Source organism: Alligator sinensis, unplaced genomic scaffold, assembly GCF_000455745.1.
Source record: "Alligator sinensis unplaced genomic scaffold, ASM45574v1 scaffold222_1, whole genome shotgun sequence".
Lineage (NCBI taxonomy): Eukaryota > Metazoa > Chordata > Crocodylia > Alligatoridae > Alligator > Alligator sinensis.
This window is the reverse complement of record NW_005841912.1, coordinates 2996390-3021125: the sequence shown is the minus strand read 5'-3', so window position 1 is coordinate 3021125 and position 24736 is coordinate 2996390. Positions and strand designations below refer to the sequence as shown.

At 43.7% G+C, this 24736-nt stretch overlaps 1 protein-coding gene across 2 annotated transcripts in view; it reads left to right on the top strand.

The window, feature by feature from the left end:
• Nucleotides 1-23900, top strand: part of NPFFR2 (neuropeptide FF receptor 2) — a 56821-nt gene extending 32921 nt beyond the window's left edge. For both annotated transcript variants that reach the window (XM_025198075.1, XM_025198074.1), the window contains 5 exons: nucleotides 3990-4088; nucleotides 6772-6876; nucleotides 11697-12036; nucleotides 19908-20007; nucleotides 21533-23900. In XM_025198075.1, the coding sequence (XP_025053860.1) occupies nucleotides 11709-12036; nucleotides 19908-20007; nucleotides 21533-22376 (1272 nt within the window). In that variant the 5' untranslated portion in view covers nucleotides 3990-4088; nucleotides 6772-6876; nucleotides 11697-11708 and the 3' untranslated portion in view covers nucleotides 22377-23900. The remainder of the gene's footprint in view (nucleotides 1-3989; nucleotides 4089-6771; nucleotides 6877-11696; nucleotides 12037-19907; nucleotides 20008-21532) is intronic.
• The last annotated feature ends 836 nt before the right edge of the window (nucleotides 23901-24736 follow it).

The following is a 24736-nucleotide window of genomic DNA, read 5'->3' as shown; positions in this document are numbered from 1 at the left end:
GCCCTGCTTGGAAAATCTTGGGTAGTTAGAATAGATCTGATATTTAAAATTTGCAAACACTGGGATGCAATATCAGAGGGCTGAGGTTATCTGCTGACAGGTTGTTAAGAGGTTTGGAGCCTGCTACTCAGAAACTGGGATCTCTGAAGCTGGAGCAGGTGGGCAAGTGTGAAGCTATGTAGCAAATATGGACTAGGGATTGAGTGTTGCTGGGTTCCTGGAACTGCTGCCTTAGGAGAATAGATTTTGGGGTGCTTGAATCAATGGGGACTCAGGAGGATAGCTTGGAGGGCTGATCTCTGGGATACAGGTAGATACAGGTTCAGGAGTGCTCCAGCATTAAAGGGATGGTCAAAGTTACAATGGTGGGGTAGGTAGGTAGGAGGGTGCTTTCTGGGATTACATCAGGGTACTGCATGGTAAATGTGTGGCTATGATCTCTATGGATGGTAGAGGACTGGGATGACTGTGAGTGGGCCACACTGTCTCCTCTGCTTGGGTCTAGCTAGGGGAGAGGAGTCTGTGCTCAGGGTGGGGTACAGGGGTTTCTGATGGTCTGAGGTCAGGCTGAGAGTTGGGAGCAGGAATTCAACACAGGTCAGGTATTCCTGCAACTCATGATACAGAACATAGACAGGCAACCTAGTTTCTTTAAACCAGGTCCAGAGCAGCCTCCAGTGGCCATCATGGGACTGCATCTTCCACTCATCCCTCAGTCAGGTACCTGATATTTAAGGCAAGATGTGGACAAGTGAGAGACCTGCGTGGCTCATGGAAGTGTCTGTTTCAAATTCAGTCACTTTTATCTATTATTTTGTAGTATTTATCTATCTTGTTATATTTTCCGCTGCCTCAAGTGACTTATACCTCTGCTTTTTAGGCTTCTAGAGATAACTTATTCTTGTTTGTTTTAGCTAGCAAGTACCTTGGCAATACATGAACGATTCTATTTCTGCTTCAAGCCAGTTCTCTCTTCTTTCAGCTTTAAAATAATGGAAATCTGTCTAGAACATAGTATCCTCCTAGCAGTTGCGTTCATATTGTTATTCCTGTTAACCTTAAGGGTAATAGCTATGCCACCAAATTAATCTCAGCAACAGAACACAAGAATTGCATGACCTTCAAAGGTATCCAAATGGGTTTTGATTTAAATGATCCTCTATGGAACTTCTGTTATGATTGCAATTTATCATTTTATGACGTGAAAGATATATGAGGTTCTCTACTGACAAGTACAAAGTCAAAGAGCCCTGTGCCTTGGTGAACTATGCTCTGTGCAGGTACTGAGGGGAGGGGAAACAAAAGTGGCTGGACATGTTGTTATAATCCTGATTACTGGGGCTGGACTGGTCCCTTGCATAAGTAAAAATAACCTGTGGGTTACTCTATTCCATGTCCACCTGTAGCGAGCATCAAGAGGCTACTGTCTGGTGAGGGTCATCAGAGCACAACAGGACTGGCTATATCTTCCCTGTGTTGCTTATGCCGTAAAGTAGGCTCTGAAGATACGTTGTTGGCTTGGCTGAACTGGCTACACACTACCTGGGGATTCTGCTTCTACTAAAAATCCTCAGCTGGCCAATTGGACCAGAGCAAGACAAATCACACTTGATCTGGTTCAAGCTATCTGCCTCAGTGGGTTTTGAAAACTAACACAAAGTCTTAACAGCAAGATAGTAGATTTTAGTGAAAGTGAACAGTGCACTGATATAGTAGAAGAGAAGGTGAATCTTCGCCCTTCCCTAAATAAGTTTTCTATAAGGATTACATGAGATGATTGCCTGCAATAGCAGGGGATTGGATTCAGTGTCCCAGAAAGTCTCTTCTAGTCCTACCTTCATATGTCATTTGTGTCTCATAATTCTTTGTTTTCATTTCTAACTAGGAATGAAGAAGTATCTCGCAATGGTGGATTGGTCAGTTGGTTTGAATGAGGAGAAAACAGCTACATGAATACTATTTTTATTTTATTTTATTTTTTTTTTTGCATCTCACAGGGCCCCAAATATAACAGGCACTCTTTTTAGAAGGAAGAATGTAGGAAGAAAAAATATTTTTCCATTGCCATGCCTGAGTCTCCAGTTCACTTACCTTCATTTACCCTCAGCCAGCTGACTGGCTCGTTCAGCTCACTCTTCAGCTAAAAACTATTGCTATGTAGCAGTGGCTACGAGACAGTTAATGCTAGACACTTTTGCTGCTTGTTGAGCCAGAAAGAAGTGGAAGCTATTTTGGCAGCCAGTAGAGCACAGCATCTCCATGCTTCTATTCCAGCAAATAAATATTAGTTTCTCTGCTTAACACGAGTCCCAATTTTGGAGGGCTGATTTTTGTGGACAAGATGTGTATGGCATACGAATAAATACAGCATTACTGGGATCTTTTTTAAAATCTCTTTTCTGCTTCTTTTCTTTTCCAGTTTCACGTTCCACAACTATTCTAGTGAATAAGTTTACAGTCAGCTGTTTTTGATAAAGATTAGATTTTAAGGCAATGCGGTAGAATGTAGGTTTGCAAAAAGTGAATTTACAATGTGAAATGAATATTTATTTGCCTCAGAAAGCTGATTCTTGGGCTATGAACTCATCCTCTCAGGGAACACAAATATACTGTAGTGTCTGTGCTGCTTGCTGCTGTTTCCCTTGCTGCGACTCCATTGGTTCCAGCAGAGTAACAAGAGTGTGAAACTGTTTTAGCTCCATGATGAACCATGTCTTGTGTGTCCAATAAAAAACAGCTTGGATTCTAACTGTAACCAACTGTTCACAAAAAAAGCTATGGACCAAAAATTATTCCAAAAGCTTATTATAGAGAGGAATTTTGGACAACAGACATATTTGATAATGTTGCAAACTGCTTTTGGATTAATCATTGACAAAAAAGAGGAGGAATCTGGTGTACATATGTGAACAGAAAGATATATATTTGCATGGAAGACTGTCCAGTAAATGTATATCTGTTTGTCGTCCTGTGATTTTTTAAATTACTTTAGCCATAGTCATTTATTTTTCTCATTGACTGGCAAGAATGCAGTGTTCCCAAAAACATCAATAATCCTCATAAGGAGGGTAGAGCTTAGCATTTTTATTGATGGGGCCAAATTCTCAGTTGCTTTACCCACTGTGCAGTTGTTTGCTGCAGTACAATGTAGGTGTTTAAACCTTATCTTGTCAAAATGGCAGCATGTTCACTGGTGTCAATGAGGACAACAAAGTGCAAAGCAGTCCCAATGTGGATTATGAACTACTTTCTTCAGAAACAGCAACGTTTATCTCAGATGGGGCTGGCAGGGAGTTTGGCTTTCAGAGTCTGTAGGGTGCTGGAAAAGCCCCAAGCCAGCCTCCCTCCCAACCCTGCTGGACAGTCAACTCAGCATGGCACTGTTAAAGCGAAGGGGGCAGGGAGAAGGCTTAATTCCTCCCTCAGTCTCTTCCCTGCAGCTGGGATCTGGCAACTCCAGGGGCCACCACAGCAGCCCCCTTCCCACTGCTCCCCGGCAGACAAGACCTCAGCTGCAGTGGGGGAAGAGGGGAAGGAGGGAAGAATTAACCCCCTCCCTGCTCACTTTGCCTTACTGGGGCCATGCCCACCGGTGTCTCTACTGGGATCGGTCCCTGCTCCAGCTAGAGAGCAGAGGAAAGGGGCAAGCCTTGCTGTGGAGCAGAGAGCCCCACCCAGCCCAGAGAGCATGCCGGGATGCTGGGGTTGTCTTGTTTATCTTAAACCAGCAAGGGGTCTGGGACAGACATGGCATAAACTGGTTTGAGCCAAATCAGTTAAGTTTGATAAAACATTCAACCAAGTTTCTCTCAAACCAGTTTTGATCATTTTGAAAGTGGTTTATGTGTACTGAATGTCTGTTCTCTTACAGGTTTAAGCCAGTTTCTGATCATATAAACCAGTTTATGTATAATATCTGTCCCTAGCCCAAGTGTCTTATCTCTGCAATGTTATGATATCTTCTGTATCTGCTTCCCCTTCACACACAGACCATGTGGGCACCATACAAACCGGGCAATCCTGCATAGACTGAAATCCAACCCTTAGAAGAAGGACCTGTGCACTGCTGTATTGTTTTCAGCTTCATAGTAAGTGATGCTCTTTTTAAAGTGCCAGCTCCTACGGTCATGTGATTACATAGGAAATCCACTAAAATAAAAAGTACTTTTATAATTCTCTTTGCTGCAGAGAAAAGCTTGAATTAGTGGTGTTCGAAGTCTTCATAATAGGTTGCAGGATTTAGCCATTGCACATGCCTTGTGCTGACCCTTCTGCACAGTTGGTCTGAGTGAAATTTCTTACATTGTTGTTGCACAATCACATTTATTCTGAAAAGCAATGAATGGCTTAAGGCAGAGTTGCATTCCTCTGCTTTGTTTACCCCTCAAGAAAATCAATGATATCATGTTGCTAGCACATGCTGTGTCAGTCCTTGGCATTTTGTTTACTTTTTTTTAAGATGAGCTCCTCTGCAGCTCAGCAGCAATCCATCCAGACTCAGTAACATCTGTAGACCTGCAACCTTGTAATTTTAACTTGTTTTATACCAAAATGAAATCAAATACAGCTTTTTATATAAATCAGGACTGGAAGCCAACTTCCAGCATTTCCATGGGAGTAGTTATCTTACTCAGGCAAGCAGTGGAGTAAGATTATACCGTAATCAGCCAAGTCAAAACTACTCTGAGCTCAATCAGGGCCTGCCTGGTGTGGAGTTCAGTGTGAACATGTTCACTATCTGAGTGTGAAACAGAATAGGAGATGAACGCAAGTGGATCTAGGATTTTTACAAGTGGGGTGGGGTGCAGATGGTGAGGTGCACCATCCCATATAAAACAAATATTTTTCTCCAATTTAAAAGAAAATATAAACTTTACTAATATTGCAGGGCTCTGGGCTTTATTATTCAGTTTGAGATCAAAGCAAAAAACAAATATAACTTTATTAGAATGTGTATTAATTATGTATGAAAAAACCAAATTAGGTAAAAAAATAATCAAAAGATGTTGTTTCATTAGTCTTGTAGTCATTAGAATGAAATGTACATCCCTTTTTTCAGATTCATAAATCAAAGTCTAGCCTTCTTGAGCATCTCAACAGTGCATCCAATGCTTCACTGGCCACATCTACACAAAACTCTGACTGTGCAGTTGTTACTGCGCAGTCATTTAGTATTTGCATACACAAGTACTAAATGACTGCGCAGTAAGCAGACTTACTGCACAGTAGTGTTGCCGAACAGCTTTTAGGTTCATGCTACGCGATGCTCCATGTTACGTGATGCGTAGACATGGCCACTGAAATTTATTTCCACACATGAGTTAATGCTTTAACTAGAGTTCAAAACAGTTTGTAGGACTGTGAAATAGGAGCTACTTTACCCAGACCGGCTAACAGACAGAAGAATAGCAAAAAAAAGGATAGCTTGATTAGTGGAATCTCAAAGTGATGAAAAAGGAGAGGGTTGTTAACACCTGTGGGATGAAGAGTTTAGAAGGAATTATAATGAGCAGTGAAGTCAACTGATTTCTTTACTTGGGTCTGAATAGAAATATTGTTGCCACTGTCAGTCAGTTGGCTTTAAACTTTGGGTGGACCAAGAGTCAGTCAAAGGGAGATGTGAATGCACCACTGGGCCATGTCTAAATTTGCCTTGGGAGATGATTATCACCTTTCCCACCTACCCCTTCATACCAGCTGGTACAGTGCAAATGTGAGAATAAACTGCTACAACTTATTTCTTTGCTGTACAGCAAGAAGGGAGTAGGGAAGACCTTCTGAATGGCCTCTCAGAGGCACTGACTGTCTTTGGCCTGCTGTGGGTGTAGTGAGACTATACATCACTTCTGCACTGTGCCCAAAAGCAGAACCCAGGCTATTACTGCCAGGCTTATGCAGTCAGACCATCTTCATGCACATTTCATGCCCCCTATCTTGAGTATGTTTTGAGGTACAACCACCAAGGTGTGTTTTCAGGTGAATGATACCATTTGCACTAAAACATTTTCCAGCAGTAGCTAACTGTGGACTCAGATTGATTAAAACATTTGATAGATAATGAATCCAAATAAAAGTATGCATCAGAGAAAGATTATTAACAAAGATAAGACTGGTAAAAAATAATTCGTAGACACTGATTCATTTGAAGGTGCAAGTAATAATTGGAAGGGAACTTTTCCAGCTCTCTTTGCCAGCACTGAAGTGCAGGCCTTTTAATCAGTGCATGGGAAAGCAGTGGCAGAGAAATGCATGTATTATAGAGCAGAGCATGTTATATCATTTAATCTCTAGAAACCTATAAGTTTGGCACAGAAGGTAGAAAACAATATTTAATAGCATCACAATTTCTTTCCAGAAAGTTAAGCTGAGCCTTGTCAGCATAAAGATTGTTATCCCATTTCTTGCTTGACAGGCAGGCAGTAGCATAAGTAGGGGTGGGCAAGTGCAGAACCAGCCCTAGCTGTTGATTTACAGGGGTTACAAAAATGACATTTTCTATTGCCACCAATGCCCTGGCCAGTACTATCACACAAGACACAGAAATGGCTCCTTCTGCCTCTGCCTAAAAAGATTTTGATAGTGTTGAATCAGCTTGTTATGCAAAATATAACAAAACTGTGTTTTCTTGAGAAGAAACATGAGGGTAAACATGTCAGGTAACCACAGGAAAGGGTAGGAGGCAGATTAAAAACTGTATAGTGGAGGACACAGCAGGAAGAATGAAGATAGTTATTGTGACTTGTTCTCTGAAGCTCTCCCCTTTCATTTCAGTGAGTTCCACTTGGAGCATAAAGTCAGACTACAGCCTCTCATATCCAGGAAATAAGACAATGGTCCTCCCTTCAATCTGTATTTTGGTTATGATAAATAAATATAGTAAGTATCTTGAATGTATCCATTTTCATTTTTTTAATTTAAAGTATTTTGTCATGTATTTTGAGACAATGTTACAATAATTGAATGTATTGTTCATTAGACTCAACACAGCTTTTATGACATACAGTTAGGTAGGTCTGATCAGTAAATGAATACTGAAGCCAGATCTAATTGCCTGGCTCGGGCCAGTACTTTCAACATCTTCATAAATGATCTGGATTTGGGCATCACATGTGGACTGGCAAAGTCTGTGGATGACACTGAACTATGAGGGAAGGCAGTCACACTGGAGGATAGGCTGGGGATACAGGCTGGCCTGGACAGTCTTGCAAGGTGGGCGGACCAAAACCTGATGGCATTTAATGCAGAGAAGTGCAGGGTGCTCCACCTTGGGAGGAAGAACCAGCATCACACTTACAGGCTCTGCAGTGCTGCACTCTCTAGTACCATGACAGAAAGAGACTTGGGGGTCTTGACTGACCACAAAATGAACATGAGCCTCCAGTGTGATGCTGTGGCTGCAAAGCAAACCAAACTCTGGCATGCATCCACTGATGCATCTCAAGCAAAACCAGGGACATTATCCTCCCACGCTACTCAGCCTTAGTGAGGCTGCAGCTAGAGCACTGTGTCCAATTTTGGACCTCCCACTTCAGGAGCTATGTGGATAAGCTTGAGAGAGCCCAAAGGAGAGCCACTCACATGATCAAAGGCCAAGAGAGCAAACCTTATGAGGAGGGGCTGAGGGACATGGGCAGTGGTGATGTGTAGGGGGCACAAGGGAGTGCACATGCACCCCCTGATAGCAGCATTCCCCACTTAGGCAATGGGCAAGGGGAGCAGGTGAGAGTGCTGTTGCCTCCCAGGAGAGTGCCAGCCAGGGGAGTGGGGGTGACAGGAGAAGCGATCCCCAATGTCCCCCTGTGGCTGATCATGCCGGGTGGGGGTGTTCCTCTGCAGCTGATTGCACCGGTCTGGAAGTGCCCCCCCTCTGGTCTGCATGATTGGCCATGGGGCATGCCCCCCCCAATCAGTTGTTGATTGGCTGCTCGGAGGGCAAGCGATCCCCTGACTCAAGAGGCACCATTCGCCCATGGACATGGGACTCTTCAGCCTAGAGCAGGCTCATGGGGGACTTAGTGGCAGCTTATAAGTATATAAGGGGGGGTGCACCAGGATCTGGGAGAACAGTTGTTCATCAGGGCTCTCCAAGGGATAACTAGGTCTAACAGCCACAAACTTCTGGAAGGCCATTTTAGACTGGCATAAGGAAAAACTCCTTTACAGTCCGAGTGTCCAAGGTCTGGAACAGACTCCCCTCAGAGGTGGTGCAAGCACCTACTCTGGACTTATTCAAAAGGTGTTTAGATGCATATATTGCTGGGATCATTTGATCCGGAAAGACTTCTGCCTATGGCAGGGGGGCTGGACTTTATGATTTTGCGAGGTCCCTTCCAGCTCCTAATGTCTATGAATCTATGAGTCTGTGAATTAAATGATGTCCAAAGGGTATGTGGTCACCTTGAGTCCTGCTGGAGGCAGGTTCAAGCCAGAGTGAGACCATAGCCTGGAAAAAGCTGGGGCCAGGGGCCCAGTGCCCAAGAGAGGTGGAGACAAGGTCCAGGGGCCCAGTGTCTGAGGGGCAAGACTAGAGCAGGTACCTAGAAGCTAGGTTTAATTCAGTGGGCCTGGGCTAGAAGGCCCAGCTAGAGAAGTGGGGTGGAGGCTGAGAAGGCCAAAGCCCCAACAGGAGAACGGTGGTACAGCCCCAACAGGAGAATGATGGTACCTGAGAGGCATGAGATATGGTGTAGGGATGGGCAAAGCCATGTAATTAGCCCTTAAGGCTTATAGGTGCTCTGGGGCATGGACAGGATGCCCACACAGCCTAGGGGAATGATCGAGGCCAGTGGTGTTCAGGAGGGTCCTGCTGGCTATTGGATAGATCAAGGCTTGTTCTAGGACTCAAGGCAGCCTCCCTTTTCAATCCAATAAGTACATCAAGGCATGGTGGGCAAGAAGGAGGAAAGGGTACCCTAAAGGCAGAGCAGGGCATCGGTTAGATTAGCTTGACATAGATTGCAGTAGATTTTGTCTTCCTCCATATTAGGGATGCAAGGCCATTTCCTAGTAGTATGTGAATATACATTAACCAACGATTTCCCTGCTGGTGCAGCGGCAGGGCATTAGTAATGCCCTCGTCTACCCTCCTGTTACCTATGGTGTATTATAGGATGTCTTGGGCATTTTCAAAATTGTTTCTTATAGTTGCAGGTGGGGGTTTGTAGTGGCAATAACCACAATTCTTACCTTTAAAGAGTTTCACTTACAAAGTAACCAGATGAGTATTTACTTTACAATCTAATTACAAAGAATGGAAGAAAGATCATATTATAATCTGCAATGCCTAGTTGGGGATGGGACAAAGGGTGCGTTTACATGTGTTGCTATAACAATGTTGTTGCTGCACCATAATTTATTACTTCCTTTTGGAAGTACTAAGTCAGGGCACAGTAACAGCCCATACTGTGCTGTACGCACTGCACACGGTTATTTTTAGTAGCTACTTTGCCGTAGTGGCATGCTATAACGGGGTAGTGCGTCGCTATGGTGAAGTAGCTAATGGTCACATATAGGCCCCTGTAGACGCTATGTTACACCCTAGCATGCTGCTATGGTGACATAGCATCACATGTAGATATGCCCAAAGAGATCAAATGTGGGTGGTTCGGTCAAATGTGGGTGGTTCAGTATCACACTCAAAGTCAATGGTTGAATCAAGAAACAAATTCAGAGATCTGTGTTCCACACCAATACTCTATCTACAAAACAGTCCTTTCAGCTTTAGTCTATTGATTCCTTTCCACAGCTTGACACAACCCTGTTTTACTTGTAAACAGAGTAATAAAAATCAATCGTGTTCTATTAGGAACTATAATTTTAGTAATCATTTTAAAGAGAGTTCCCTGTATATGAACACATTCAGCAGCTTGTTTGCCTTTAACTGATTTTTTTTGAAGTCCAGCAGAAATTTAACCTGTGCTTAAGCACAAGATTTCTTAACCTGCACTGCCTTCTCAGATTTTACTGCTTTTTTATTTTATGTCCTTCATCTTCCATTGTCAGGTTCTAAATTGACTTGTTAGGTTCTCTAGTATTTCCCTTTTGGCTGGTTGTTTATGGAGCCTGTCTTCTCAAGGGAACTTGGCTTTTGGCAATTTTAAGGGTCATTTGTACATATCTTCTCTGTTATATCAGATTAATATTTGTGAATGTTGCCTTTTTATGCTGCTTCATAATATACAGTCTTTTGAAATTACTTTCAGTTTCCTTACATTTGGTGCATTCACACTCAGACTCTTACGGACTCCAATGTATGAAAAAGATTACATGACTGAACTGTAAATAGGAATCTGGAATGAAAAAGAACAATTAGGTCATTTGGGCCTGCCATTACTATTATAGTGGTGGTTTTTAATTACTGGGATGTACAGGACAGTCCCAATGTCATGTTCTATGGTTGCTTACAGAGGTTAAAAAAAAAAAAAAAAAAGTACCTTACCAGAAGAAGTGGTATGGTAGTTTGACCTGGCTCTGCAGCGACTGATTAGGCACTTCAGCAGGGCTTTTTGGTGCTTTTTTCTAATAGCTGATTCAATCAGCTAGTATATAAAAAAGCCAAAAAAGCCCCACTGAAGCATCTGATTTATACAAACATTGGGCAAGCTGGGTCCAACTAATGCAGTGCCTCTTCCGGGCATGTGCTGAGCTCAGCACAGGAGCATGCCAAGTTTGAAGTGTCATTTTTTTTGCTTTTTTTGCAGGGGGGGGAGGGGTTAATGTCTGTAAGCAGTTAAAATGTTTGTTTCCTTTCACAACACACAGAGTGCAAAATATTCACTTTTGGTTTCAAATGTCATATTTCTTGTTGAAAGAACAAAGAAAAAAAGCAAATATAAGTGAGACAACATGTTGCTTTCCCAGCTGCAGGAGGTAACAAATTCCGTGCATTTAGAAATACAGCACCCAAAAAACAGAATGTGACCATCCCCTGTCAAGTACATAGCCATAGACACCTCAGTTGTAACACCCTAAACTTTAAGTCCAGTGATATCTTGTGATCTTCTATAGCTAGAAAGAAAAGTTTCATTTGTACTGGTACAGGGGGAATTCTATGTTTCTAATTACTTAGGCCTCCTAAGCCTGGCTCTGAAGGTCTCTGAGGTACTGGACATAAAGGTCAACATTTTCAAATGAGGTAATTTAGCTTTGTGTGCACCGTTTTTATTGTTAAGAGCATTGTGCTCCGGGGTGAAGAACACCAAAAATTCCAGCTGAAGCTAGTGGGTTATAACAGTGCTTCAACATTTCCAAACAAGAGACCCAAACTATCTTGAGTCAGACACCCAGGAATTGCAAAAATCCATTACCGCTTTTTTTGAAAAAGTTCACTTAAATCTAGGATCCAGGATCCAGCTATTACTCTTTCTAGGCTCTAAGTCAGTGTAATTGTTAATGGACAAATTCTATATTTATCAAATAAACAAGGAAAATCATGTCTGACATATTATGGATCCTGAAAGGTAAAATTGGTAGCAATTTGGGGTTTCTTAGACCATGGACTATTGGAAACAGAATTGGCAAATATTAATGGACTGAGTGCAGATAATGTGGTCACTACTGCAAATGTAGTATATCTATTTGTTCAGGCAGTACTACAAGATTATTTATTATTAGAAATACGGTTGTGCCTGTTTTCATGGGTATTGGGCACCCAACATTTTTACACACACGTAAGGTGCTATTTTCTATCTTGCAAGGAACAATACAACATGAATGAGAAACTGGATTCCAATTCTTCATTCAGATGGCCTCATTTGCCAAGTTTCAATGGGACATACAAGCATCCATACACAGAAAGCAACATTTCTTATGTAGACTTCTACCTGCATCAGCCTCCAGTGGCAGCAATCTTCATCATCTCCTACCTCCTCATCTTCCTCTTGTGTATGGTTGGCAACGGAGTGGTTTGCTTCATCGTTCTGAGGAGCAAGCACATGCGTACAGTTACGAACCTCTTCATCTTAAACCTTGCTGTCAGTGATTTACTGGTGGGTATATTCTGCATGCCTACTACCCTCCTGGACAACATAATAGCAGGTAGGTAGACTCTGACTGCTTGAACATAGACATTTGCAGGGAAATTACCTGTGCAGCAGAAATACATTCTAAGTAAGGATGTGTAAAAACTTTTGCTAAAATACCAACACAGATATTTGGCAGAACAATTTCCTGGATCAGAACTGAAAGTTCAAGAATGTTCAGAATCAAATCCCTGGTTCCTAACTATTACAGAGGTCAACCAAATGACACTCAAGAGTTGTTATAAAATTGAATATTTGCCAATAGTAAAACTACATTTGTGTTGTAGATATTCTTAAAAAGGCCTGTCCTCCACATCATTACACCAGTTGGGTGATGAATAAGTTATGTTGCCTTCAGCTGACAAAACAGGTGCAATGGAAAGCAGAATCAGGACCAAAATAGGAAGTAACTGTGGCAACTGAGTGATATCAATAAACATAACTTGACATTTTGTAATGACTGAATGTCAGATTTTTCATGTAGTTAATGGTTTGGGGTTTTTTTTTGGCGGGGTGGGTTGGTAAAATAAGTATTGTTCTGAAATGAGCTTGTTTTGAGTTCAGCTACAGAGACCATTTAAAAAATGTAATGAATATTAGTGATAATAACATACATTTTCCATGTATTTTTGACATATGCCCACACCCTGTACTGTGACATTCGTCTAATAAGCCCATGTCATACTTTGTGCTTCTCCGTGACCTTGTCCTTGGTTTTGCCTGGCTGTATGGAATTTGAGCTTTCACTCCACAGGGGTTAACTACTACCTCTCCATTGCAATGGCCTTGATGTTCCACTAATCAAGCTAACTTTTCTTGGGGTAATATTGGTGTCTAAAAGAGGCTTCTTGTTTTTTCCTGGTGTATCAACTCCAATTTCACATCCCAGGAGACAGCTCTTTTCAAAATCACAGGTCCAACCATGGAGAGCAGTCTTCATCAGCAGCTACAGTTTGACCTTTAGAGAATCAGGAAAGGGAGGGTGAGTCAGCTCAAGATTAGGTTCTGTTCCTGCTTTATGCAGCCATAACTATGGAAAAATCTTTTCTTTCCCCACTCTGCCTTTCAAAAACAAGGAGTATATTGTATCCTAGGAGGTACTGTATGTGACAAATTATGGCATGTATTTCATGCAAATTTTTAATTAGCTTTTGGGGAAACGATATTTTTCCATGTGGTCTGTACAATTCAATATCAGTCCAATCAAATCAAATACATGTACAAATATAGCAAAGGAGATTATAAGGATTCAGGAGTAAGCTATCCTGGTGCAACAGAAGAATGGGAAGCACAAGTCTGGCTAACATCTTTATTAAGCCTAAACTCAAAAGGCAATTGTATAAAAAATGAAAACTTGGTTGTAGTACTAGGAAACAGTATAAGTATATTGCATGGGCATGCAGGGAGAAAATTAGGAAGGCCAAGGAATGATTTGAGAAACAATTGGTAAAAGACACTAAAAAGGGATTTTACAAGTATATCAAGAAAAAGAGGAAGACCAAAGAAACCATAGGTCCCTTATGGAATGCAGAAAAAAAAATCTAGTTACAGATCATGTAGAGAAGACTGAAGTATTAATGCCTTTTGTACTTCAGTTTTCACACACTATTCAGTACTGGTGAGGTCTCACCTAGAGTACTGTGTCCAGTTTTAGGCCCTGCTCTTCAAGAAGGATGTGGACAGATTGGAAAGAGTCCAATGGAGAGCAACAAAAATGTTTAGAGGCCCAGGAAGTATGAGTTATGAAGAAAGGCTGGAAGAGCTAGGGTTATTGAATCTGGAGAAGAAAAGACTGATTGGGGATTTGATAACAGTCTTCAAACACCTGAAGGGTGAGTATAAAGAGGATGGAGATATACTTTTTTCTGTGCCACAGGGGATAGGACGAGGAATAATGGCCTAAGGCTACAGAAGGGGAAATTTAGGTGGGAGATTAGGAGGAAATTTCTGACTATGAAGGCAATCAAGCATTGGAACAGGCTACCTTGAGAAATTGTGAAATCTCCATCCCTGGTAATTTTCAAAAGCAGGTTAGACAGTAGGGGTGTGTGAAGTGGGCCCTATTCAATTTGGATTTGGCCCAACTTAGGGACAGTGATTCAATTCGTTGATTTGGATCACTGTCGCTGATTCAATTTGGTCGAATCCGAATCTGAAGATTCAGTGCTGATTCAGAGAATCAGCGATTCAAACATAGACACAGCTTTTAAAGTTTTTTCTACATACCTTGAGGTACCAACGTGGCTTGTGAATGCTGCAGTGCTGGGGCACATGGAACATCCAACAGGAGTGCAGGTGACCCTCCACGTGCTTGGTGGGGAACCTGGAAGTGGACTGGAAGTTCTTCTGGTCCACTTCTGGATCCGCTGGGGAGCACATGGGGCTCCCCCCCCAGATCCTCCCAGCTTGGCAATCAGTCACGGGGGGACCCCGGGTGCCCCCCCCAGACCCAGGAGTCACCAGTCACTGAGCCAGGGAGGGGGAGGCTTGGAGGGGGGCCCTTGCATGCTCCCTGGCAGGTGTGGAAGTGGACTGGAAGTGCTGTCTGGTCCACTTCTGGGTCTGCTGACAAGCGTGCTGGGGACCCCCCCACGCTCCTGTGGGATGCTCCATGCACCCCAGTATTGCAGCAATTTTAAGCCACCTGCTACCTAGAGGTCTGTAGAAAAGACATTTAAAGCAGTGTCTATGTCCAAATCACCAAATCTTTCTAAATGTCTCCAAATCGATTCGGAGGGTTCCAGTTCGATTCAGAGAGATTAAAGGGTCCCCTGATTCAATTTGGATTTGGAGATTAGCTACCAAATTGGGCCAAATCTCCGTCGAATCGAATCAGGGACCGAAGCTCTGCACTGCCCTATTGGACAGATACTTTCTGGCATTGTTTAGTCAGGGATGATCGTGCCTTGAGCAGGGGACTGGACTGGATGACCTTTTGAGGTCCATTCCAGCCCTGCTTTCCTATGATCCTGTACTCCATTTGCTGACCTATTTGAAAAGTATCTTTTTTTAGCATGTCATCTTATGCAAAATTTTATATCATAACTTATTAAAATATACCCCATTTCCTATCAAATTTGAGGTTTTCTTTAATGTCAAGGTTTACAGAATTATAAACGGTAGTGTATTACAATACACTTAAAGAGGTGCACCAGTACATTGGTCCCATATCAGATTGGCACCAATATAAGGAAAATTGACAGTATTAGCAATCAGAATTTTTTGGCTGATGTGGCCGATAATATCACTAATGAATGCCCCATGCATGCAGCAGCCAGAGCACAGCATGCTGGCAGCCACGAGCGCAGCCCAGCAGTGTGGAGAGCTGCTGGGTCCAGCTGGTAAGGGAGGGAAAGGGGCATTGTGGGGGGGGGGGACAGATCAAGGCCCCTGTGATGAGGGAGGGAGTGGGATTGGGCTGGGGCTGAGAAAGGGATAGGTGCTGCACAGGCACGGTGGAGTGTGGGGCAGAGCTGTGAGCAGTTCATCTGGGAGACATGGGGGGGGGGCAGCTCCCACTGCTACACATGCACCGGGGGAGCATAGGGGGCGTGGGCCCTTGGATTTGCACATGGGATGAGAGCGGGCTGCTGCTGTGGGCTGGGGCTGGGGGTGGCATCGAGCTCTTCCCGGCAGGGGCTGTGCTGGACTGCACTCGGGGCAGGTGGTGATGGCACTGGGAGGGGGGCTACAGTGAATGTTGAGGTGGCTACAGCCCTCCTCCTTAGCCCTGCTTCCAACACCATCACTGCCCATGCTGAGCGCAGTCCGGCCCAGCCCTCTGCTGGGGAGATCTCAGTGCCGCCCCAGCCCACAGCAGCAACCCACCATCACCCTGTGCCCAAATCTGGGGGCACCCTCCCACCCCCTTGCCCTCCCGGGGTGTGTGCAACAGCAGGAGCTGCCCTCCCCTCCATGACCCTCAGATAAGCCTCTTATGGCTCCATCCTGCCCTCCACCCTGGCTATGCAGCATCTGCCCCAGGCCCATCCCCTCTCCCTCCCTCACTGTGGGGGCCTTGATCTGTCCCCCAACACCCCTTCCCTCCCCCCTCGCCCCTTCCCCCATAACAGACTTACCAGCTGGACACTGCTTTCCAAGCTGTCCGACTGAATATCAGCAGTCAGATCTGTATTGGCTGATATAGCTTGTTAAAAATTGGTCATTGATATCGGCCCCAAAAATCTCTATCAGTGCACCCCTACAATTTAATAGCATATTAAAATCAATTAAAACTAGAATACCAACATCAAAAGGAACACACTTCTAGATTATTTTATCAACATTAAAGCAAGAGCTACATATCTAGGCAAGTGTCAATCCTCTGGATCCTGGTGTATACATAAGAGGTCTAGTCAAGTGCCTGATGAATCCACTTGTGGCTGACAAGCCCAAATTGAGAGTGACACAGCCTGTTACAAGTTTCACAGATCCATGTCTTGCCTGAGTTGGAGTCCAAGTTTACAGGATGCTGTTTTCTTCTTTCCCACTTTGCATCCATCCTGGGATCAAAGATGCTTCATATTGAACTGCACCTAATGCTAGGTTTTCCCTCCAGATTGGACAAGATTCTGCACGCTCCTTCCAGATTTCTATATTGATGTTGAACAACTTCATATTATTATTGCATACTCGATGGTACTGCCATAAAGGGCAATCCCACTTTCTAGAGCCATCTTGAATCTTGCTGTACAAAATATTCTTGGGGACAAGGTCTCCTCCTATTCTCCTGATTATCGTCAAGCCATTGCAACCTCTTCTTCTTGATAATGGTTTCTCAGTGTGTCAATCCTGCATGCTCCAGCACCTCTGTTTGTAATTTTGTCTTCCCACTTTATTTTCAGGATCTTGCTCAGGCATCTCATATGGAATCTGCTCAGTCTCCTGATGTGCCTGACATACATAATCCATGTTTCTGAACTATTAAGCCGGGATGACAGCATGCAAGTGTCATAGATTCACATCTTCATTTTAGTTGATAGTTTGTTATTATTCCATGCATGTTTCTGTAATAGCCCAACTAAATAGTTGGAAAAAGTTCTTTGCAAGCTTTCAGGCACAAACACAATTCCTCAGGTGTTTGTGCCTGAATGCTTGCAAAGAACTTCTTTTCAACTATTTAGTTGGTCTAATAAAAGATCTACCCAAAGACCCTTGCCTGCCTATGTTCTTAGACTAAGGTAACTACAACTAACTACTCTGTAATAGCCTGAAATTCTTAGCTGCTTTTCTGATTCTGTTAGTTCAATCTAAAGGTCAAGATTCTTGCTTATCATAGAACCTAAGTAGCAAAAGCTGTCAATGATGCCAAGAGCTTTACCTTCCAGAGTGATGTCAGGCACTGGTTCTTTCACCATTTCGTACATGATCACAGTCTTCTTGAGACTAATTGTCAATCCAAAGCTTTTGCATGATGCAGAAAATTTGTCCAAGAGGTTTTGCAGGGAAGATTTACTGTGGACAACCAAGGCCGCATCACCCGCAAACAGAAAATCTCTCAGAACAAGTTCTTCCACCTTGTTTTTTGCTCTAAACCTTATGATGCTGAACAAGTCTCCATCTAGTTTGGTTTGAAGATAAATGCCATCATTCCTGTCCTTGAACGCTTGAAGAAGCAGTAGAAGTTAAAAGAATACTAACGACATATATGTTACTAGTTATCTACACAGTCTTTTAAGCAACTATCTTTAAAATGTGTTAGCAACCATTTTTCAGAATTGGAAAAGGCTCTCAAAAGATGAGCCAGTCAGAAGATATTTATTAAGGTATTTGGTGTAGTGTTGAAGTCACCAAGGTAGTGCCTTTTAGCAAGCTATAAGCAATAGTTTCATAAAAGAACACCGTGTTAAATAATGTCTTTTGATTGATCCTGCAAGCTGCATGTGTTTTGTGGTCTTTCTTGTGCATGGAAACTTTCCTCTTTTCTCTCCCTTTTTGTTTAATCTACTTTCATGGACAATTTTGAAAGAAGGGTGTTTTTTTACTATATTTTCAAAGGATGTATAGTTATCCACACTTTATGCAATTATTATATTAATACTAAAAACATAAAATAATATCTTCCTCTAAAAATGCAAGAAATATATTATTAACTCCCATTTTTTCTCTGCCCTTTTGCATTTATTTATTTAAAATTTGACTACCAACATTAATGCAATTATTTAAAGTTGTTAAAAAATATTCAAATACCATTATCCTTCTATGAGGGAAAAATATGTGTCTATTTGTAATAGCAACAACAACCAAACAACAACAATATTTTTAAAATAAAACTTCAGCTTTTTCTAAATGCTATAATAGTACCATGTCTAAAAATTATACCCTGGAGCCCTGGAAACTTAAGAAAGGGCAGATGGAACTAAAGAGCCAGCTCCCTGGACAAACCTGGGTGAAGAGAAGGGAGACCTAGATAGCTTAACAAAGATTTTTTTTTGGTACAGCATCATCATGGGGTGGGGTGTAGACATATGTACTGCAGAGTTATTACTAGTACTCTTTGAAATTGGTGCTAGAAGTTAAATGCATCCAGAAGTCATTAAAAAGCTGGTGTCAGTCAGACATTGACTCGGACTTCACTGGGCCTATTTAGGTACATATATTTATGAAGGGGCTTAAATGAGTGTAAAAATGGCAGAACCTATGTGGGAAGAAGTCAGGAAATAGTGCAACTTCATGGTTGGCCAGTTTCCATACACACCTATTGACTCCTAATTGCTTTTCTTGCTATATTCCTCTTTTTTATCCTGCATCATGTGAGCTTTACTGGCCAGCATGCCATTACATTCCATTACAGCCATGTGACTCTGAGCCAAGTCAGATGGATGAAGGCTACAAATAATGTTATGCACATGTGAGGCTCTAATGTGTAAATTACACCACTTAAAACTCCCTCTGTCAGGTAAGGTAAGGCTGGACATAAGGAAAAACTTCTTTACTGTTTGAGACCTCAGGACCTGGAATAGACTCCCCTCAGAGGTGGTGCAGGCACCTACTCTGGATTCCTTTAAGAAACACTTGGATGCTTATCTTGCTGGGATCATTTGACCCCTGCTGACTGCCTGCCCTTTGGGCAGGGGGCTGGACCTGATGATCTTGCAAGGTCCTTTCCTGCCTTAATGTCTATGAAATCTGTAAGGTCCATGTTACATGTGGAAACAACTACAGCACTGCAGCTACAGCAAACTGGTACAGTTTGGCCCTGAGCAGCATGGGGATCACTTCCCAGTACCCCTGATTCTTCCTGGGTGCTGGCTGTACAGACACCTCTCTCTGTAGCAGCAGTGGCTCCCACAGCAGGGATGTAATCCTGATGAGAGGACCAAGGTTAATAGGATGTGTCCCACATAAGCTTCCAGCTGTCCCAATGGCTGTGAGGGACTCTCACACCAAACCCTGACTCCTCTTCACTGACTGCCACAGATTACCATCACTAGCAGCTATGGAAATCAGTGGATTTGGCACCACATTTGGGTGGTTCAGACTCTCTGGGAGCCTCCGTTCTGGCACCTCCTTTATGTCAGTGGGATTGTGTCTCACTTGCCCAGCAGTAGTTATGGTACTGCTACAGTGTCTGTCCCCCCTTTCCCTCAGGAGATATTGCTTTAACCTGCATTCGGGTTAAGGAGATGGGTACATGTGTGTCACTTTAGGGATGAGAAACACATCTGCAAGCTCTGTCCAAATATCTTCTACTTACATAATCTTTCCACCTGTTAAGTTATTTGATCGTGAGTCACTAGACAGCAACATGCTCCTTCAGTTTAACATACACTTTGCTAATTTTAGAGAGTTTGCCATACACATCAGAGGGAGGATGGAGCCTTCAACACTGAAGTGACATGGTAACAATTAGAAATTGCTCAGGCTCTTTCAATTTGTGCCTTCCAGGATGGCCCTTTGGAAGCATGGTTTGCAAGATGAGTGGCATGGTCCAGGGAATCTCTGTCTCAGCCTCTGTTTTCACTTTGGTTGCAATTGCAGTTGACAGGTAAGATTGAAGCCAACAGGCATTTAAAATATGTACAGTGTCCATTCTCTCAGGATATCCAAGCATCTGTTGTTATCATGAAACATTTTCACTATATCTCTAGTCCTGGGTATTTTTCAGCTCAGTTGAGAAGTTGGCAAAATTAAGCAAGGAAAGGTGAAGTGTGGCCACATAATTTCCTTCCCCTGAATTTCCATGAGAAGGGTAGAAAAACTGGTACTTCAGGGAAGCCCACTGAGTGTGAACTCAACTCTCCCTGCTGCTGCTTGTAGCATGAAGAGCAACTTGTTGTGGCCTGCTCTTTGATCACTTCCTAAAATGGGACAAAAGGAAGACAAGTCAGTGTGCCTCTCTCCCCCCACAGAAGAGACTCTTAGAACAGGGAATACTCCTATTCCAGTCTGGAGACATCAGTCTCCAGGCAACTAACAGACCCTGCATCCTCCCTCCCTTCTAATGATTGCTAATGTAGCAAAGGACCACAGTCAGCTCTGCTGGGGGTAGCAGGACCAGATGGGAGATCAGTGCTGGGGGCCTGGATCTCAGTAGTTAGGCAACTGAACCCTTCTGCTGTGTTATTTGCAGGTTCAACAGAGGAGATTTACCATATTTACTCAAATAGAAGATAGCCCCAATAATTAGATTCTATATATGGAAAATGTATAATTTTGTTATTATTTTCCAGGTGTATAATATCATTATTGGAGGTTTCCTTGAATTTGTCCCCTCACATTTCTACAGCAGGCAAAATAAATCTGGGGAATCAGATAGGTCCTTGTTCTCTGCTTCCCCCCAACTTTTTTCCCTGTGAGTCCCTTCCCCTCCTCTTACTGTCAGACGTAGGGAAGTGAGGAGCAAATCTGAAAACAATAACCTTGAAATTAAACATAGCTATAGCAATTTTTATACAGTGCTCATATATTTAGTTCATCCAGAATTGATGCATGTTACATTTTTTTTAAGGGCTGCAAGATTTAGCACAGGTGTTTCATAAACACACTTTTGAGCAGCACTATTTATATCTAGTATAAAGTAGATAACAGATAGGTGGTAGCTTCTTCTTGTGCCCAGCTGATAAGTAACACAAGATGGCATGCAAAAAATGTGATACTTCCTTGATGTTAAATTTCCATATAAGCAGTTACTGCAGGTGCCACAAGGGTGTTATTCCATTGTCATTGGTCAGGGAGGTGGTCTAGGCGAGCAAGAACAGATGGGGAATTGTCTATGGGTGTGCTCCACTTCACAATGAAAAGTTCAACTGAAGCTTAGATAGATCTTTACAAAGTAGCTAGCTCAGATACAGGTAACAGTGTAGTCCCAACCACATAGTTTAGCATGGGCTGCAAAGCCCAGATGGAACTCCTGGTAAATATTAAAGCAGTGAGGCAGGGCCAATTTTTCCTGAGGATCTGATTCTTATATATTTTTCTTAGGACTTTAAGAACACTTCAATGAATTTTGTTTGGTATCAGTCATATTGCCTTGAGAGCTATCCTCTGATATTTCCATCTCTCCACTGCAGGTTCCGAAGCATTGTTTACCCATTTAAGCAGAAGCTTACCATATCGACTGCAGTTGTCATCATTGTTGTCATCTGGGTGTTGGCTATTGCTATCATGTGCCCATCTGCTGTCATGTTGCAGGTGCAAGAGGAAAAGTATTTCCGAGTGATTCTTGGCTATAACAATCAAACCAGCCCAGTATACTGGTGCCGGGAGGATTGGCCCAATCAGGAAATGAGAAAAATATATACAACCGTGCTTTTTGCTAATATCTACCTGGCTCCACTGTCACTCATCGTCATTATGTATGCTAGGATAGGTATTGCTCTTTTCAACACAGCAGTGCCAACTACAGGAAAACATGGCCAGGAGCAGCGCCATGCTGTGTCCAAGAAAAAGCAGAAAGTCATCAAAATGCTCATCACTGTGGCTTTGCTTTTCATTTTATCATGGCTTCCCTTGTGGACTTTGATGATGCTCTCAGACTACGCCAATCTGACAGAAGTCCAGTTGCAGGTGATCAACATTTATATCTATCCTTTTGCTCACTGGCTAGCCTTTTTCAATAGCAGCATCAACCCCATCATCTATGGTTTCTTCAATGAGAACTTTCGCCGAGGTTTCCAGGCAGCCTTTAAACTTCAGCTCTGTTCTGGAGAGATGTTTCGCAGGGACATTTACTCCCAGCGAGGCCAAAGCAATGCCATTTTACCGGCAGCCCCTTGCCAGCCTGTGCAGGACCAAGCTTGTAAAAAGGCTGAGGATGAGGGTAAAACAGTTAAGAAAGGGAACTGGATGATCAACCAGCAGGATTTGATGATGGAAGACCTAGAAAAGTCCTCCAATAACAATGGAGTGAAATGAGATGTGGTGAACTAGTGACGTCATTTATTTCATTTTCCTTGGCAGAGTTCTTCTGATGTGGTATGAGATTTGTGATCTTCAAGCCCTTTCTGGAAAAAACAAAACTTCTTGACACATTGCAGCAATTCTCAACCAGGGTGCTGCAACACCCTGGGGTTACTTGATGTTCTTTCTAGAGTGTCACAGGGTTCCATACAATGTTAGTACTGCTGGATGGACACACACAATTCACAAGATAAACCAGAGATTTTAAATAGGAATCCATTGTGTCAAAGGCATTCAGACCTGTTGCCATATTTCTGAGTTCTTTGCAACAGAGGAATTGCTCATTTATATTTTTGCAGTCAAAAATGAGCAAAAACTAAGAGCTGGCATTTTCTGAGGGATTCCTTGAGCATATCAATGTGTAACTTGAACCTGTTGAGGAGTGCCTTGAGTCTAGAAAGGTTGAGAACCGCTGCATTATTGTCTAAAAAATATGTGTAACTTACATAGTATCTGGTTGCCTGGACTATGTTATGAGTCCTGATTCTGTCTTCTATTATACCAGTGGAAATCAGGAGCAACCCTTTTGCAATCAGTGGGCATGTCTACACATGCATTTGCTGAGGTACCAGTTTACTCATAAGTAAATTACTCAGGAGTAAATGGTGCCAGGCAGACATCTACATGTACAGGGAAGCAGGACCAGATCTACTGCCATTGGCAGCAAATCTGCTCCCGCTTCCTGGGGCCCTGCAATGAGCCCTTGCCACCACCAAGGGTAGCTCCAGGCTCCAGCTACCAGCAGCTCTCTTCAAAAGCCAGCTCCGCTCACTGCTCTCTGGCCAGCCATGTCCCTGGCCAGGAGCAGTGTACACAGTGCAGGGACAGCACGCAGCAGCGCTCTCCTTGCCACCTGTGCCTCCCTACACCATGGCTGCTCCTGCCACTGCCACTGCCCCTGATAGAGATGGCCAGCACCCTGCACTCATGCTAGCTGCTGTGCTGGCCCTGCTGGCCCACCACACCAACTGCCTCCTGGCCACACCTGTCTCATCCTTCCCAGCTTCTCCACATGCAGTGACCAAATGTCAACCCATTGTGCATTGTCCCAGGGTCACCACCACACACCTGCTGTCTTCACCCCGTCTGCCTGACTGGACCCCACTAGGGATGCCAACAATGGGCTCCAGCATGCCAGTTCTGGGGCCGCCATTGCCCTCCTGGACCTGCAGCCTCGCTGCTTCTGGGCCCATCAGACCAGCCAGGACTGGTGGCGTCATGTTGTCTAGCAGACCTGGGATGATAAGCAGTGGCTAGAGGCCTTCAGGATGACCCAGGTCACCTTCTGGGATCTCTTAGAGCAGCTCTGGCAACACGTGGAGTGGCAGGACACCAGCATGCGGCTGCATCTCCCTGTGGACAACTGACTGGCCCTCACCCTGCTCAAGCTGGCCATGCCTATCAACGACGCCAACATCTTAAGGGATAGCCAGTACGGGTTTGTTGCGGGTAGGTCTTGCTTGACCAATCTCATTTCCTTCTACGACCAGGTGACCTATCACCTGGACAAGGGAGAAGAGATTGATGTCATATATCTTGACTTCAAAAAAGCCTTCGATCTGGTTTCCCATGATCACCTCTTGGAGAAACTGGCCAGTTGTCGCCTTGGGTCCTCCACGATCCACTGGCTGGAAAATTGGCTCGGGGGTCGGACCCAGAGGGTAGTAATCGATGGAAGTCACTCATCGTGGTGTCCTGTGACCAGTGGGGTCCCCCAAGGCTCTGTCCTTGGACCCATACTGTTCAACATCTTCATTAATGATGTGGACACTGGAGTCAGAAGCGGACTGGCCAAGTTCGCCGATGACACCAAACTTTGGGGCAAAGCATCCACACCAGAAGACAGGCAGGTTATCCAGGCTGACCTGGACAGGCTCAGCAAGTGGGCGGACGAGAATCTGATGGTGTTCAACGCCGATAAATGCAAGGTTCTCCACCTTGGGGAAAAAAAACCCGCAGCATCCTTATAGGCTCGGCAGTGCTATGTTGGCTAGCACTATGGAAGAAAGAGACTTGGGGGTCATCATTGACCACAAGATGAACATGAGCCTGCAATGCAATGCGGCGGCTAGTAAAGCGACCAAAACGCTGGCTTGCATCCATAGATGCTTCTCAAGCAAATCCCGGGACGTCATTCTCCCCCTGTACTCGGCCTTAGTGAGGCCGCAGCATGATCAGAGGTCAGGGAAGCAGACCTTACGATGACAGGCTGAGAGCCCTGGGGCTCTTCACCCCTGAGCCTGCGCTTTTCCAGGCTAATCTGATGGCCACCTATAAGTTTATCAGGGGTGCCGCCAGTATCTGGGGGAACGTTT